This window comes from Siphateles boraxobius, unplaced genomic scaffold, assembly GCF_051911475.1.
Source record: "Siphateles boraxobius isolate OS27281-9 unplaced genomic scaffold, OSU_SipBor_1 5, whole genome shotgun sequence".
Classification (NCBI taxonomy): Eukaryota; Metazoa; Chordata; class Actinopteri; order Cypriniformes; family Leuciscidae; genus Siphateles; species Siphateles boraxobius.
Window position 1 is genome coordinate 21,316,903 of NW_027509141.1, and position 18,014 is coordinate 21,334,916.

At 35.7% G+C, this 18,014-nt stretch overlaps 2 protein-coding genes across 4 annotated transcripts; both read right to left on the reverse strand.

Annotated features, from left to right (window-relative positions):
* Nucleotides 1-5,262: 5,262 nt before the first annotated feature.
* cep15 (centrosomal protein 15) lies at nt 5,263-8,256 on the reverse strand. Its single transcript, XM_077203254.1, has 4 exons — nt 8,015-8,256; nt 7,769-7,892; nt 6,767-6,835; nt 5,263-6,413 (listed from the first exon to the last, which is right to left on the reverse strand). The coding sequence occupies exons 1-4, from the start codon at nt 8,065-8,067 to the stop codon at nt 6,192-6,194; spliced, it is 468 nt and encodes a 155-aa protein (XP_077059369.1). The 5' UTR covers nt 8,068-8,256; the 3' UTR covers nt 5,263-6,191.
* A 1,844-nt stretch (nt 8,257-10,100) lies between these two features.
* LOC143711582 (opioid growth factor receptor-like) lies at nt 10,101-17,885 on the reverse strand. 3 transcript variants are annotated; one of them, XM_077203258.1, is made up of 9 exons: nt 17,655-17,773; nt 14,075-14,143; nt 13,469-13,507; nt 13,265-13,319; nt 13,072-13,150; nt 12,886-12,952; nt 12,538-12,686; nt 12,358-12,440; nt 10,101-10,193 (listed from the first exon to the last, which is right to left on the reverse strand). In XM_077203258.1, exons 1-9 carry the CDS (start codon nt 17,727-17,729, stop codon nt 10,186-10,188), a joined length of 624 nt encoding a protein of 207 aa, XP_077059373.1. In that variant the 5' UTR covers nt 17,730-17,773; the 3' UTR covers nt 10,101-10,185. The 3 variants fall into 3 exon arrangements, with proteins under 3 accessions (XP_077059373.1, XP_077059371.1, XP_077059372.1); XM_077203256.1 differs by lacking the exon at nt 10,101-10,193 and having other exon boundaries at nt 11,671-12,440; nt 17,655-17,885; XM_077203257.1 differs by lacking the exons at nt 10,101-10,193; nt 14,075-14,143; nt 17,655-17,773 and having other exon boundaries at nt 11,944-12,440; nt 13,265-13,518.
* Between the last annotated feature and the right edge of the window lie 129 nt (nt 17,886-18,014).

The window sequence follows — 18,014 nt, forward strand, 5'->3', positions numbered from 1 at the left end:
CAATAGGCATAACCGAGAGCCATACATTTGATAGCCTACAGTTGTACAATCACATTTACTGAACAATGTCAATTTTATTGGGCAAAGCAAATTGAGAAAAGGCTATAAAACGGATAGTAAATAATTATTATGAAAAATAAAAATAAACTATATTATTTCTGCAGTATTTAATGCATCATGTTCAAATGCGTAAAAATGCATGGGAGATAAGGATTTAATAAGTGATTAATTCATATTTTAATTCAAAAGAGAAAAAACTGTAGAAAAAAGTTGCTGCCTTCAAATTTTAAGTACAATCAACTTGGTTGTTTAAGTCATTTCAACTTAAATAAAATGAAACTTACTTAAATTATTTGAATCTTGTATAACTTAGCATACACAAAAAAGTTGAAAATTGCTTAACTTATTTTGATGAGTTAACGCAATTAAAAATGTTGTCATAACTTATTGATCATGTATTTTTTTACAGTGAAGTTATAGCAAAGTGCAAGAACTATCTACAATATTCAGTTTATTTCTGCATCACTTCGATTTTATTCAAATTCGAATTGGTCTAAAAACGTGCAGTAAACGTATCACTGTATGTTCCTTTACTTAGATTTTCTTTTTTTTAAATAAAATAATAATGATAATAAGGCAGCAGTTAGATTTAAATGCATTTATTTCTGTGGGTTGAAAATTTAATTGCGTTGACGATTTGATGTGCTGTGTGGGTGGATTTTAAAAAAACACACACACACACACACACACACACACACACACACACACACACACACAATATAACATCCGCATAAAAACGATTAACTAAAAGATCCGAGCATTTCTGGTGGTGAAGAGGTCTGGGAAAATACTAGCTGTGGGCGGGTCTTACCAAAAGACATGTTTGTGTGAGGTATAAAAAATCCCTTTTGTGCAAAGCTGCCTATCTTGCCTATAGTGCCTAAAAAAGATTGCAGAGAAGAAAACAACTTAAAGGCAGTCTCGTTGGCCTTTTTCTGCACTTACCTCTCAAACATCTGAGCAACCAGCTTTGCTTCTAGAAACATGTTAATTGACAACGGAGCTCATTACTGCATGCGCATGTAACGCGGCGAGAGGATTATAGGGACAAGAGCGCATTAATGAACTGTCAACAGCGCAGAGCATGTACACGGCAGAGATCAGCCGAAATTGAGGCATTTACAAGCGACAAAAGCACGGCTGAGACAGGAAGAAAAAAAAGACCCAGACTTTTGTTTGGTCAACTCAATTGATTGTAAATGGAAGATTAACGGGGGTAGCGTCAGCATTTTTAAGGGGGCGAGGAAGAAAAGGTCCCAATTAAGTCCACCAAATGTTAACTACATCGTTTCTCTCAGTTTAGCCCAAATGAAATTCTAATTAAACCGGCCTCCTTCCATCGTTTTGGAAAGCAATTTCTGTCCCAGTTGGAGAAGAGCGGGCGAGTTGTAGTACTTGTTAAGAGAAGCATTGCTTCTTGGCACAAAGCGCTCGCGAGGCGCATTGAAGCGCGCCAAAGGGGAAAGTTAATGAGCGTCAGGCGCGCGCTCGTTGGATCAGTTCCTGCAGAACGGTGTTGAAAAGATGGACGCAGCCAAGCGATCGCATGGTGTTCTGTACACGTATCTACGTCCAAGAAGATGATGATAAAGAAGGTCAACCTGACAATATGTTGTTTAATCCAGTTTCACGGGCTGTGAGCATTCATTCAACGAATAACTGAGACGAGATGTAAATAATGAAGGAATTCACAAATAATATTCACAAATAATAGGCTACCTCCCTCACAGTTGTGCAATGTATTGACAAATTGAGCAATTATAGTTACAATTTATACAAACTGACTTGAATACACAAATTATATGATGAACGAGAGTTCAATTATTGTTTTTTTAGGTGGACTTAAAGTAAAAAATGTTTCAGTGGTGTAGATTATCGGAGAATGTAAAAAATAACAACAACAAAACAACAACAACAATTCAAACTAAAAATTAAAATATATATATATATAAATATATACATACACACACACACACACACACACACACACACACACACACACACACACACACACACACACACACACACACACACACACACACACACACACACACACAGCCTATTTGAAAATGTTTATAAGTCAAATCAAATTGGTGTAAACTACATGCCGGAAGCCATTTTGTTGTCATGTGACAAGTAAACTATATAACAAAATTTATAACACAAATAGCATGCCCAAAGTCACTAGAAAAAAAAATCATCACATATTTTTTACTTTTATGAAAAGGCATGTACTTAAAAAAATATTGAACTCAAAATGTACTGTTTTTTTTGACAAGATAGGTTATATCCACATCGTAAGGGATATACAGTATTGGATACGAATCGTATCCAAAAGGTAGCATTTACTTTACGTTGAAACAACACATTATTCCTTTTTTAATGTTGAATTTTAAGTTGTGAAAATTAAATCAAATGCAGAAACATCATGTTATTCATGACAACAACAAAAAAATAATAATTTTTGAAAAATATACTTACCTTAAAAAAAGGTTTTAAAAACTTGATAAAATTAAGTTGTGTACTCTCACACATAAAAAAAGTACTTTTTAATTGGTTAGACCACACATTTTTGTAAAAAAAAAACAAACAAAAAAACGACTTGATCAATTAAACACAAAGAACTTGGCACACATTTAAACTAGATTTCTCTTTTATAATAATTTCAGAGAGCCGTGTTTACCCATGGATGTACAAAGTAGTGTCCTGCAAATTGTAAATGAAATAAGCTTTGTGTTCACATTACCCCATTCCTAAACGAATGGGATCAGACATTAGCAGCGCAGGGCTGTGAGTGGCAGGCAGCGGTGCCCCTTCGCTGCGTTCGGCCTGTTCGTCAAGGGCACGCTCAGAGAAGGAGCTTTATTGCTTTAAGGTGTCGAGGCAGCCGCATGGTAGAGGAGCGCCGGGACTCTGCCTCGCCGGAATTACATCAATGTCAGTCTCGGGTATGACCTCCATTCAGAAGCAGTCTTGAGGGCTTCAGGCCACGCAGCTGAAGGGGACCTTCTGTCCCCTCGTCCAACTCTTTACCCACACTGTCTTAAAAGACGAAGGTCTGACCTCAAAACAATCAGTTCCATATTCAACAATCTCAATGCCTCATTATATAAATATGAATGCAAGTGATGAATTGTGTTAGGAAATAAGGAATATGAGCCAAAGTAAACTGCTAAATGAAATCTAAAGCTCTTCAATAGTTATCGGTTTAAGTTGCTGTATTGCTTCTATAGAGGAGTGACCTGAAATCAGTCTCATTTGTTTGGCAGGATCAGCAAATCTGGGATGTCCGGTGTTAATCTTTTGACCTAGGATGCCCTTTCAGGACAATCTCCACTCCCTGTTTCCCAATGGATGGGTCTTAATTAACTCAGACCAAAAACCCTGCTGTTAAGCTGTTACTCTCTTCAATACACCAAGTTAGAATGCAGGGGATTTGATATAGAACGCGATGTGTCACTGGCTGATCCTTTAGACTGTGATTTTACACCCAGCTCGGATGGATTTATGATCAGAATATACTCCAATCCATATAAAACTAAATATATTTAGCATTGAATAACACACAAACAAGCACATACACTCATAAACTACTACAATGTTGGGATGGAGTGGATGTTGTGAGTACTCGGATTAAAAGGTTCCAGTGAGGTAAGAGGGGAAATAACAATACTGAAACTCAAAATCAATACAAAACAGAATGACGTACAAGTTATCCAGAACAAAAACACAACAGGAGTCCCCTTATGACCAGCACTAGTGCTGGAATAATAGTTACAAGAATGGAGAAAATTCCCCAACAGGCTCCCGAGCAAAAGCTATTCGTGTTTAAGTGCACTACATTGACAAAGATCTTTAGTTGTGAAAAGCTCCTTTGGGAGCAATGGGTGGTATGTTTCTGATGGAAGACCAACTTGTTTTGCTAAGTAGAATTTAAAATATTTATACTGTTTCAAAGATCTAATGATCAAAGATTAATGGGATTACTAAAACAAATATAATTATGCTTTCTTGTTTTAACCGATACGATCGCAACTGTAACTAACATTTTTTAGACACGAGAAATTTAGTAATAAACAACTTTGTTCTACCATCTTACGATAATGTTCTGGAGATCTGGCTGATGGCCAGGTGTCTGAAGCCCGGAGCTGATCTACAACATTTGGCCTTGGCCTGTGCCTGAGCTCTGACAGCCTCAGTTGGCAGTGGTGTCCGTAGCCAAACCACCTCAGGGCTTTCCCCATTAGAATACATAATGCAGAACTAGTCATTTGGAAGGGCTCCAGATCGTGCTCTTCAAAACCCTTTTAGATAATTTGCTGTCTTGCCCTCCACCCACACCCAGACTTCTCCACCCCTCCGCAGCCAACCGAACCCCCCCGCCAAATTGGAAGCTTCGACTGGTGCCCTGACCTCCGGGGCAGGAGTCCCAGCTGAGGAGGAAGGGCAGCTGCCAACCACCACCACTTCAACCCTGACCATCCAGATGATCGCGTTTGTCAAGCCGCCACTCCGTGTCACCCTGAACTGGTTTGATCATCCAATTAGGCTAGGTCACGGTCTGCAATCTCTCCCTCAATACAGGGACGATAGACTAGACAGCGAAAGAGTATGAGGAAAAAAAGTGATTGTTAAGGCACTCAAAATCTCTCTCTCTCTTCCTAAACCACTAGTCAACTTAAAGTGTAACCTTTCAACAATACAATAGCAATTACGTGTGGACAGTCGAGGTGCTCAGAGAGGCTTTGGGTAATGCCTGTCATGACCTCATTGTTGCTGAGGGTTCAGGTAGGAGGCTATGGGGTTTAGGGCAATGTTCAAAAGCACCCCACGCATATCTTGAGTCTTGAGATAGCGAAGCAATGCTTGCAAGAGTTTTGATTTAAGTTGGACTTAAATTGCTCACCAATGCCTATATTGCAACTTGGATACAGCTTCCGTTACATACATTTGGATGGAAATGGGAGGGAGGGGGAGGGTGTAGGGTGATGAATTTATTTTTTTCTCAAAAATAAATGTATTATATGAAAAACTATGAAAAAGGATAATCTTTTTTCTTTTTACTTGTAAAGTAAAAACTAATTTTAATTTGTAAACTAACTAATAATATCATTTAATTTTACACCTAACTATAATAATAAAGTAAAATGTGCGGTACAAAACTATACATGCAATATATAAAAATGGGTAAAAGATGCATAGTTTTATGAGTTAATTGCATAGTTTATTACAAATCACTGCTAATTTTTACAACTGATTCATTACATTGTTATAAAGTGGCATTGTGACAGAAAGTGTAGTCAGTATCGCCCCCATGTGGACGTACACTGAATACACACATAACACCTAAAGCATTCAAAGAACACATTTATTCTGTATTTGCATACAGTTATACACATAATAATAATAATGAATAAATGTGTGTGTGTATACACACTATTGTTCAAAACATTAGATCAGTAAGATTTTTAAAATGTTTTTAAAAGAAGTCTATTTTTATCAAATAGAAAGCTTTTGTAACAGTATACATGTTTTTAATGCCACTTTTGATAAATGTACTGTAAGGCATCCTTGCAGAACAAAATATTAAATTATTTTTATTAAAAAAAAAAAGAAATCTTACAGACCCCAAACTTTTGAACAGTAGCGTACAATGTTAGAGAAGCTTTCTATTTCAGACAAATGCTGTTCTTTTTAACTTTCTGTTCATCAAAGAATACTAAAAAAGGTAAACAACTGTTTTAAACATTGATAATAATAATAATAATAAAAAAAAAATAAAGCAGCAAATCAGCATATTAAAATAATTTCTGGAGGATCATGTGACACTGAAGATTGGAGTAATGATACTGAAAATTCAGCTGTGTCATCACAGGAATAAATTACACTTTAAAATATATCAAACAGAAAACCAAAAATTAATGAATCTTTTAAATTGCAAAAATATTTTATATATAAGGGTTGCACAATATATAAAAATGAGCAAAATATCACAAATGTACATTCCATGATATGCATATTGCAACAGATTGCGATATCCTTAGATTTCAAAAAGTTGCGAAAAGTCAAAGTTTTTGGTTGAAGCATAAAGCGGAGAATAGACTGGGCACGCGACTGTTACTTATGTGTGATCATTTATTTGGACAAGCTCCACACATAATTCCGACAGCTGATTTAGGTTTGGGTCGAGGGGGTTTACCCCTGCATTGTGCAGGTGAGGCATCTCGTTGCCTAGTTTTCAGTCTCTGTTGCCTAAGAAATCGCCCAGTCTCACTCACCGGAGGCTGTCCTTTCCCAAGCAAATACTGCTCCCATTCTGGCAGTTTCCTTTCAACTGAGGCCCAATAACAGGTCTATGACAGGATGACAAAAGAGCAGCATAGTTAAAAGAGCAGATAATTCATAAATATTTACTTCTGCACAGCATTCTTATAACTTGTGTAGCTAAAACATTTCATACTGGCAATTGCATTTAAACTAGAGCAGCTGTCTTGTATTAAAAAAAAAACACATATTTACTTTACTTTCCTTTACAACCTCTTTTTCAATTCATTATGATGGCACAGATGGGCACACAGTTGCTGTTGGCATCATCTAGACATGCAAAAAAGTACTTAAAATGGAACATTTACTATAACCTGCTTAAACACTGTAGAACAATTTCATTTTATGAGACAAAAAGTAAGGATGTAAGCTAGTCAAATACCTCAAGGTTTATAATATCTGGATGAAGGAGCTGTCTGGTTTGAAGATTTGTTTCAGCATTCTGTAAATCCTACAACAGAAACACACATAAATACAAACACATGTCAAATACTGTACATTTTAAACATCCAAAATCAATTTAAGTATTTCATTTCACTGGGCTAAGAAGTTAGGAGGATCATTCAATTTAGAGTGCCAAACTATTTTGCTGTTGCTGATATTATCATACAAATTTCCATATTTTTTTAAAAGTAATTTTTACAGGATGTAATTTTTTAGAGCAAGACAAGCCAACTATTACAACAAAACATCACAAAAGTTATCAATCGATAATAATAATCCATAGTATGGTAACACTTTACGAGAAGGTCTCATTTGTTAACATTAATTAATGTATTAACATGAACCAACAATGAGCAATACATTTGTTACAGTATTTATTAATCTTTGTTAATGTTAGTTAATACAAATCTAGCTGTTTATTGATTGTTCATGTTAGTCAGACTGCATTAATGAATGTTAACAAATACAACATTTTATTTGATTTAATAATGTATTAATAAATGTTGAAAATAACTAACTAAGATTAATAAATGCTGTAGAGGTATTTTAACTAAAGTAGTTGACTAATGTTAACAAATAAAACATTATTGTTAAGTATTACTGACAATGCTTATGTACCTTTTTTTACTGAATTCTTTGTTGTTGTTTTTTACAAAAGACAAGCAGGATTGAAAGTGAAAACTAATGTTATTGCATTTTATACATTAACAACAAATTGTGAGTTTTATATTTTATGCAAGATATTAAGATATACAGTGGATACACTTTATATCAACTGTATGATGGAACATGTAAGAACGCATTCCATCTTCCTACCATCAGTAACGTTATATCATATCAGAGTAATTAGGAGAAAACAAATCTTTTACTATACTTATGTTTGGAATACATTATCATATAAGGCAAGGCATAGTACAGTATAGGCTATAATACAGACAACCTTAAGGATCTGAGCATTCCTCTCCTTCGCTGCTTGAGACATCAGACACTGCTGTTTCTTCTTAGCCTTCTGCTGTTCATTGTGAGCTTCCATCTGCTGCAGCAGTAATGCTCTTTTTCCCAGTCTACATGAGGGAAATGATATCCATTAAGCCGTACAGTTTCATAACAAGGAATGAATGACTGGAAGAGACTTTTTAACCGACAACTAGAGCTTTATTCTCAAGAACAAACTGAAAGAACTCACATATCTTCATGTTTCTGGCTAAGTTCTAACTCTTCGTGTGTATAAGAGGCCATTAATGTAGTTTCAAAGACATAAAAAAGAAACCCAAATTACGTCATCTGAATGAAACTTTATCTAAAGAAATGTTGCTACTTCATGTAGTCAAAACCTTCACGTTGACTTTACAAGCTCCGCTGTTATTCTGCGAGCATACTATCTGAAAGCAAAAAGCCTGGCGTAACCATACCAACTACCACGTGTGCGGAAGTGACTGCTCGTGAAAAAAGATTAGCACAAGTGCGCCATCTACTGTTGGGAAGAGTATGTTGAAATTTATTCGAATGAACATAACATTACAGTGGTTTTGGCTCTTTTAAAATGAGAAAATTATCATTTTCTTTCTTTTGTCAATCGTAACTTAAATATTCATCGTTTAGTTGTGCATAAAAATCACAGGAAATAGATCTGAGTCGCCTTCTATCTAAGCAGACCCAAATAATTCCTATAGCCTACAGAAAGTCAATACAATATGGAGACAAAAATAAACAAATAAACAAACCATGAAGCAAGAAACATTTTTCCAGTGCATGGCAGAAGTGTTTGAAGGATGGAACCAATAACAAACTTGTTTTTGTCTTTCCTTTGTTATAATTATTATATTATATTATATTATATTATATTATATTATATTATATTCACAAATGTGCATCTAGGCTATTGCATGCTCAGTATTTATGTTTACCAGTCTCCCTATTTTATCAGTCACTATTTTTGCTTTAATAGTAAAATCATAATAGGCTACACTATATAGTAAGTATGCAAGTAAAGTTTTATTTATACATCACTTTACAGAAGAGAAATTCACAGAAAAAAAAACTCACACACATAGGAAAAATATAATAAAATGAAATACAATAAACTAGGCCACAGGTAATATAGGGTCATGTATGTGGTAGCCTGCTGTGGCTTGGTGTTGTTCACAAGTAAGGTAAATAAAACACCTGTAAGTTAATGATGGACATTGCTGAGGGACATGTCCTCCGACCTTATATGTTCGAGCCTGACTCAGACCCCGAATCGGCGACGACACATGAGACAAACAACCACCTCCTCAAACACGTTTCAGAATGGTAACGTTAGGCTATAATGCTTTTTCTTTTCTCGGCGTTATTGTAAGAGTATTATAATTACCATTACATCAATGCTGCACGCAGATTTAACGTTAACGCTAATTTAAACGGTCTGTAAACAAACTCAGATTTTTGAAATAACGTTAGGCCTACCCGTGCATAAGGTCACTACATTTATCCAACGCATATCCATACTTAGCATGTGTAGCCTAATTCTTTTTAGGATTTATATCACAAATTGTCTCTATCTGTATCGATGTACTTTCATTTTCTGTTCCAGTGAAAAACTCAGCCTTGAAGGGAAAAGGTCTCACTATATTTTATGTAATTGTGCTTGCAGGGGTTGCTTATTATAATAAATCACATGAGATCATACCAAAGGAATAGTCTCCAGGAGAATTTAACAGTGTCCCAGATGAGATGAGTCCCTCCAGAATCTATGACTCACCTGTGACTGACACTTACCAAAGTGTCTTTCATAGAACAAAATTATGTCAACTGATTATCTATTTGTACTCATGTTTCTGTATTAAGTTCGAGGCTGGATCCTCTTACTCATTTTCTACGGCCTTTGGGATGTGGATAACTTTGTCTTCAATAAACTCTGATTGAAGTTCACCTTTGACTTTTGGGCTTCTTTGAGCATATAAGGTCTCTTTATGTGGGCCAACTGTAAATCCCCTTACAAATTAATAACAATATTATTAATAATAATAAAATTATTATTAAGGGCTGCCTCAAAGTAGGACATATCAGCACAAAGCCGGTGTAGAACTCGCTGTATCTTTTATATTCTGGTCAGATGCATTAGACCACTTTAGAGTTTAGAGTTCACATACAATATAAAAAAAAATCATAAGACCTATTGATAAACAATGACTTTAGAAACAAATGGAAGGCCGCTACTAATTACGTGCAATTTTTAATGAAAACAACAACATTGGAATGAATGTCAAAATTGATTGTGGTTCACATACCAATGATACCTTCTTTTTGGATGTTTTATTTTTGTATTCATCCTCCCATGTGGAGTCCAACTCGCACTCATCATCTGACTCCATGTCAATAGGCTATTGGGAGTATATTGCAAACTCAGGTTACTAGTACTAAGACATCTCCAAGTACGAGTCGAGTATACAAAAATCGTATAGCAGACACACAAACCCAGACTCAAAGTCCTCAAACTTCCCTCTGTCAAGAGAAAAATACTGAAAGAATTTCTAGTACAGTTCAGCAAAGAATGACACAACTCGAGTTGACTAAAGTGCTGCCATGTCTTCCATTAATGTTCAGACTCAGTAAAAAGGCTAGGCTTTACAGGTATATAACCAGTGGTGAACAAAATAAAAGCAGTATGACTAGACCAAACTAGCACATTTAATAAACTTTAATAATAATCTTATAATAACAAAATTATGCTAACATTTAAATTCCCAGGTTTGATGGTCTGTTTTTGATTTTAATGCATAGATAAAAAGCAAAACATAATGGAAGGAAATGTGACAATTACAGGAAATGTTGGCTTCCAGTTATTTATTCCCACGGAAACATGACTGTACACAGTTTACAAAACTCCAATTTATGTGTGCTTTAGCATGTTGCTTATTTGGTGAATTTGTACCAAGAACTAATAACATTTTAATCCCACTTAACAGAATTATTATGATAAAGTGACATGCAACAAATGGGATTTTAATATGAAGACCGTTGTATAATGTGTAGTGTGCAGTAGCCTATTCCACTCTGATAACGTGACCGAGATGAAACCAAAACAGTATAATTTTACATGGGCTACTTCAAAAAGAATCACCTACTAGTATTGCATTTATACAAAGCATACAAATGTAATTTTTTAGTACAGTTTCTAATCACAAGAATTCCGTAAGCTAAATCACGTAACTACAAGTTAAAGTTTCAAAAGATCACACTTAAGAGAATTTCTAATATAAGTGTCTAGTTTTCTCCGTAAAATAATTCATCAGAATAGACTGAATCAGATAACTCACAAATCTAACATGTACTGGTTTTTCATTGTGCAACCTATGTTATGTGGATGCAGGAGGTGAACCCAAATGCAGACAGAGTGCGATGAACACAAGGTTTATTGGTAACAAACAAGAAAACAAAATCCACAAGGGGGCAGAATATGGATAGGACAGGGAAACTTAGACTGACAAGACTTGACTATGACTGTACGAAAACAAACTATACTACTAATAAAATGTTCACAACGACACAACCTTCCACAAAGTACTCACAGGTAAGATAAGCACGGAGAATGATACACACATTGTTTGAAACAATGAACCGACACAGGACAGCAAACACAAGGGGATTAAATAGGGAACAATAATGACGAGGACAGGTGAAACTGACAAGACAATAATGACAAGACGAGGATAACAAGGGGGCGGGGTTACGTAAGGAGACAACACAAGCACATGGCCCAAGCAAAAGGCCATGTGCTTGTACACAAAACATGTGTCTGTCATGATTCTGCCACAAGTCCAGAGAAATCAAAAGACATGATAGCAGAGTCATGACAACCTATGCTTCATCATCACGTTTCATTTCTTGTCAAGCTTTAGTCAAAGTTGTCAGTTTATCAGTGAAGACTAAATTGAATTAATTTCTCAGTACACTTCATAATAAGCAAAAGTAAAAAAAAAATACAAATACAAAAACATCAATAAATTACTTTTACTACAAGGCACACACATTTTTTTTAAATTATATGTATAACATGCCGCTATTACTTTCATCTAATGAAAGAAAAATACTAAAATTTTCTAGTGTTATTCTTTGATTCGCTGGGGGCATTCTACAGCCCTTTATAAAACTGCTCAACACACAGCCCACCTAAGATTCTTTTTAATCAACACACAAATCTAAAAAACAGATTAACACTATCTGTGCCTAAATTCTGTTTGGGTGGGCAAGGTTATTTGAACCACACAGTGACTGGATATCATCGACGTGAGGTGCAAAGTAATTGTGAGAACCCTGCGCGCCACCGGTTAGATGCCGCCCTAGGCGATTGCCCATGTCGCCCATGCCTAATTCTGCCACTGCCCCAGACAAACTGTTCTCGGGGCTTAAAATGATTAAAGGCAAATCTAACCAGGTCTCGTCTCTCTGATTTGTCCAATACAGCAAAAATAAAGTAATCAAGAACACTTTGTTTCACATGCTGAAGTTGTTCCTTCTCAAGAGTTTCATGAAGGAAGAACTTACAGAGTGGGGCCTGGTAGTGCTGCAATCCTAGAGTCCCCAAACACTTCAATATGCGTGTGATGCGCAGGTTATTGTGTGAATATCTGCAAAATCAAAGTAAAATCTCTGACCACTGAAAATGCCTAGAAGTATTGAAACAACATGAAATTTAACAAACAGCATAAACATGACAGTAAAAACCTGTTCAGGTTCATAAAGCGATCCTTCCAGTTATGAGCACGGTCCACCTCTCCTGTTGTTTCGTTAACCAAGCGTATACCATAGAAATCCAACATGAGCTTATATGATTCCACCAATTTCCTCTTTGCTTCTCCGTCTTTACGAAAAAGCTGGAAATCAATTCATCAGGTGAATTATTTTATTTTATTTTTTATATCTATATATGTTTTTTTAAAATGCCTTAATCAGCTTCTGAACCGAGACTGATGTGCACTCCAAAATTTTATAATCCTGTCAGCCAAATACTTATTTTTTAAGCTAGTTGGTAAATAGAGTTGAAAAACACCTAATTGTGTGTTTTAAACTGACCTTTATTTCTGTTTTAGTGAGCACATGTGCATCCGAACTAACCCCTCGCTCTTGTATTGGAAACAACCTGAAAAGTTGTGAAATGGTTAGTTGAATGATGGTCATTCAAATATGCTAAAACACTTTCAGTAAATATAATAGTTAAAACATTTAAGAGTGCAAGAATGAAGTGTTACAGTATCTAACCATTGAATGTAGGAGTGACAGTCTTCCAGCAAGTGATATTGACCCTTCCAGTTCTGGTGAAATTCATCAATGTGAATATCTGCGCAAATAAAGGTAATTATGTTAAAGCATTTGCCTTTATTGAATGACACATGTATTTGACAAATAACAATAAATTGTGTAATTTAAATATAGAACAAACAAAATGCCATACCACCAGGTGAAGATTTTATTTGACCATGGTAAAACTCCAGGTTATAAAAGCGGCCCTTGACAACAACAATATGAACAACAATTAAAAAAAGAAAAACACTAAACCCATTCTTAAGCATCTGCTCCGAATCAAACCAGTTTTGATCAGACATAGCTAATTCTGAGTGTATACTGAATAGTATAAACACTGTGATGGATTACTTACGTGACCTTGTTCATCATCATAATCATCATTATCAAGGTTCTAGAGTTAAACACAAACACAAAGTTATCATGTAAGACTGAGCTCTGACAATATTTAGACATGTTTGTATGATTTAGATTCTCTTTTCCTCATACAGTGTGTATCAAAGGAGGAATGTGAGTTGGCATGTTAATTTGACATAGGATAAGATGTCATGACACCATATGTTAAGGAGCTTTTTTCTACGACAGTAGGCTATGCTTTACATGTTTTGTTTTCTACATTTACATTTACATTTATTCATTTAGCTGACGCTTTTATCCAAAGCGACTTACAATTGCTATATATGTCAGAGGTCGCACGCCTCTGGAGCAACTAGGGGTTAAGTGTCTTGCTCAGGGACACATTGGTGTCTCACAGTTGATTTGAACCCGGGTCTCTCACACCAAAGGCATATGTGTGTTATCCACTGCGCCATCACCACCCCATTCTAATTTAGGAGTTTTCCAGTAGAAAGATTTCTGAAATATCTTTCTTTTTTCCCTTGCTTACATGATATCTTCATTAAAAAGTGGCACAACTTATAAACTATGCCACTCTTCCTTGTTTGAAAAGAGTTAAACGTACCAGGACACTATGCCGAAAGTCTTGCATGTCCTTTGCAGCACACATGTTCCTGCGACTCCTCCTGCAGATCTTAACAAAACAAATCCCAAATAGACAGCAGTTTATTAGCATAAGACAATGTTTTAGGTGGGGTTGATTCAATAATATTAATACTAATAATAAACAAATAAAATAAAATACAAATAATACAAATATTTCTATTTGAACTCTTAACCCTCTACCGCATGGTGTTGCCATATGGCAACACACTCTTTGTGTTCATTTCATTGCCACTGTCTCTTTAAGAAAACATTCTCCTGTTTTTTTGTCGGAATGAGGTTAAGTCACATGACATACAGTTTTTTTCTGTGGCGCGATTTTGGACAGACTGCCGTCTCTTATCGGTAGTTGCTGAAAGCAAACTAAAACGTTAGTAACAAACAAGGACCAGCCCATATCACATACACAAAAAATTTCGGAAACATCACGTCATGTAAGTCATGATGACATATTCACCACTTAAAAAAGTTTTTATGAAATTAGTTTTTGGTAAATCGATCAAATGTCTGTGTTGCCAAGCGGCAACACTGTGCAATTAGTGGAATGACATTATTGCAATAGTTTAGCTAGCTAGAAAGGTCAGCTGCAATCTGTTAATATGTAACAATAACAACATTAATGTAAGTGATATAATGTTGATTAGTGTAGTGTTACAAATTTATTAAATGTTTAATTGAGGTTCCAATACAATAGTATATAAACTGAGACAGTTTCGTATACTGAATTTAGCATTTAAGGTTATGATGGTGATGGTATTTGCTGTGAAACAGTTTTCCTGCAAGAGAGTCCAGCAAATCCTGTTTTCTTTTTTTTTTTCAGATTACTGCTCTCTATCGAGCCTGCTATTCCTGTTTCTCTCTATTGTAAGCAGATTACTGAAACTTTGGTAGCTTCTGTCTCAGCGGGAGAGTTCTGCCATTCCTGTTTTTGAGTCTCACTGTTTGAATAGTTATGCTGATTGGATTAGAACCGGTAACGGGCTGACTTCTGTACTTCAGTTACATGCTTCGTTTCAGAGTATCCCTACTACTATGTAACTCCTCCCCCTTTAAAGGTATATGAACTCTACTGAATACAGCCTTATTTAGACTACAGCGGCGCACAGCTCGTGTTCTCAATAAAGAAACCTTTTTAAAAGACACGCACGAGTCTCCTGGTCTTCGCTTCTGATTTGCCTACACTTTAGAAGAAAAAGTTCACAACATTAGTCATATGTTAAGCACAGCCAATATGGCAAGCCGTTTTAACTTTTATTCATTTCCAGGATATGAATTGTTGATATCAACAATATCCACAATTGGCTGCCATGCATTCAAAATCAATTGTTGATATCAAGAATTGATTTCTTACTTGTAGAAATATAAATTTGATATCAATAATTTCATTGTTAGTAAAAATGTGAATTCCTGATATCAATAATTTAAATGTCACTAGTTGAAATGTCTATTCTTGATATCAACAATTGAATTGCTACTAGTAAAAAAATTAATTTTAGATATCTGAAAATCTGATATCAATATGACTAAAATGTCTCTAGTAACAATCACATTCATGATATCAGAAATTAACATTGTCACTAGTGAAAATGTAATAATTGATATAAAAAATGAACATTGTTACTAGTAGCAATTCAATTGTTGATATCAAGAATACACATTTCAACTAGTGACCATTGAATTCTTGATATAAATAATAAAGGTTTTTACTAGTTGAAATCAAGAATTAGCATTTTAACTAGTGAAAATGTAATTGTGGATATCAAGAATTAACATTGTTAAAGATGCAGTGTGTGATTTTTAGCGACTAGCGGTTCGGCTGCGAGTTGCACTGAGGGCTCAGCCCACTGCTGATTGTCTCACAAACGTAACCAGCACATTTCCCCCACATAGCAAACCCATAATACAGCGAGGGAGAAGAACCACATGAAACTATGCAACTATATATTGTTTCTAACAGGAAAGTAAAAGTTTAGCTGGCTCAGTATGAGCTGTTACTGTGGCTGAGCTGGTTAAAGCGTAAAGCCTTGTTTAAACTCGATGCGTTCGCATGAGCCCAAAGGTGCGTGCGGCAAAAATGGCATGATTGTACAGCGTGCGCGCCTCCGCATCCCCTAGACACCATTTACTACACACAATAGGCTTTTTTTCTCTGATTTTGAAAACTCTTCGCGATCGACTTAAAATGCTTCCAAGATCGACGGGTTGGTGATTCCTGTAACGTTACTGTTTTACGGTCAATGACAAGAGTACTAATCAGCTGTCTCACGAACGTAACCAGCACATTTATCCCCACATAGCAAAGTCATAACACAGCGAGAAAGAAGAACTAAGTTACATGAAACAATCCAACTACATATTTTACACCACTGACAAGGGAAAAGTCACTACTCACGGTGTTTATGGCTAGCTTCTAGCTTTCTGCTGCTTCTCTTTCAAGGTTGTGACGAAACACGCTCTGTAGCGCTGTTTGTTCGCTGTCGGCTACTGTAGAAACATGATGTCACAATATGTCGACCTTCATAGAAGGGGATTCCCGCGGTTATGTAGATATAAATGTCTCACTCTAAGGTAATAAAAACATTACGGTTTATTAAGTAAGTTCTTTATACACCACTGACAACATAGTTATGGATGTCATATTGCATTTCTGTTAATAGATACTCAAATCTTTTACACATTGCACCTTTAATAGTGGAAATGTAATTTCTGATATTAAAAATTGCCATTGTTATAGTAGAAATCTAATTCCTGATATCAATAACTATCATTTTAACTAGTAAAAATGTAATTGTCGATATTAAGAATTAGTATCCTGGAAATGAATAAAAGTTTAAACGGCTTGCCATTCTGCCAATGCATTTGTATCATGGAACAAAAAATCTAATTTAAATTGCAATTTTTTTTCAAAAAATCGTATGTTGTTGCCGTATGGCAACACATCATAAAGTATATATAAGCACTTGTTCATTCAACTTTCGACCTATAACCCATGTTGAACTTTCAAAACCTACAATCAAATATGAGATATCTCAACGGCAATCGGGTGAAAAAGACAAATTTAGCCGTCTAGCTCCATAGACTCCCATTCATTTTGCACTCAGGGCGATCGTCCCCCAGTGGAACTCTGGTGGAACTACAACCAAAATTCGGTACAATAGGACTTAATAGAGAGTGGCCAGGCTTTCCGTAGACGGGCTTTGGCTGAACTGTGATTATCGACCAGGACGTTGGACCTTGCACGGCGTTTGTGCTTAGTAGCATAAAGACAAAAAAGTAGCAGCATGAATGACGTTAAATAATCCAGTCAGGCGCGTTAATAGGCCAGTATACTGTACATAGCTATAAAATCATACAACGACTTAGTAACAAAATATCTTATTAACAAATGTAAAGTTGTTATTATGTTCACTTGGTTATGACAACAATCCATCACTAGGGAATTAATAAAAAAGAAGGTCGATTATGGTTCAGGGACTGAACTTTATTCAAACAAACAACATGTAGGCTACCTAAAACAAAACAAGACTGACGTCCAAACATACCTTCTTTCTGGGTGGTTTATTTTCGTATTCATCCTCCCATGTTGAGTCAAACTCGCACTCATCATCTGACTCCATGTCAAGTAGCCCACTGAAGTATTGCAAAGTCAGGTTAGGCTACTAACGTTACTAAGAAAACGCAGAATCCGAGTATATAAAAATCTTACAGCAGACACAATAACCAAGACTTTATAAAGTGCTCAACCTTCCCATTGTTAAGAGAAAATGAAAGTCGATAGTGAACCGAAAGTATTTCTAGTACAGTTCAGCAAAGAATGTACCAATTCCAGTTGACTAAAGGGTTGCCATGTTTTCCATAAATGTTCAGTAAAAACGAAGGCTAGGATTCAAAAGCAGGCCTTT

Bases quoted from the DNA above. Each gene is read 5' to 3' on its own strand.
- LOC143711582 (XM_077203256.1), bottom strand. From the start codon at position 17,729: ATGGAGTCAGATGATGAGTGCGAGTTTGACTCAACATGGGAGGATGAA. The intron at 12,687-12,885 runs GTCAGTTTAAAA...ATTGATTTCCAG, and splicing joins TCACTAAAACAGAAATAAAG to CTTTTTCGTAAAGACGGAGA. The intron at 12,441-12,537 runs GTTTTTACTGTC...TTGATTTTGCAG, and splicing joins CGCTTTATGAACCTGAACAG to ATATTCACACAATAACCTGC.
- cep15 (XM_077203254.1), bottom strand. From the start codon at position 8,067: ATGGCCTCTTATACACACGAAGAGTTAGAACTTAGCCAGAAACATGAA. The intron at 7,893-8,014 runs GTGAGTTCTTTC...TCCCTCATGTAG, and splicing joins AGCCAGAAACATGAAGATAT to ACTGGGAAAAAGAGCATTAC. The intron at 6,414-6,766 runs GTATTTGACTAG...ATCCTGTCATAG, and splicing joins CAGATATTATAAACCTTGAG to ACCTGTTATTGGGCCTCAGT.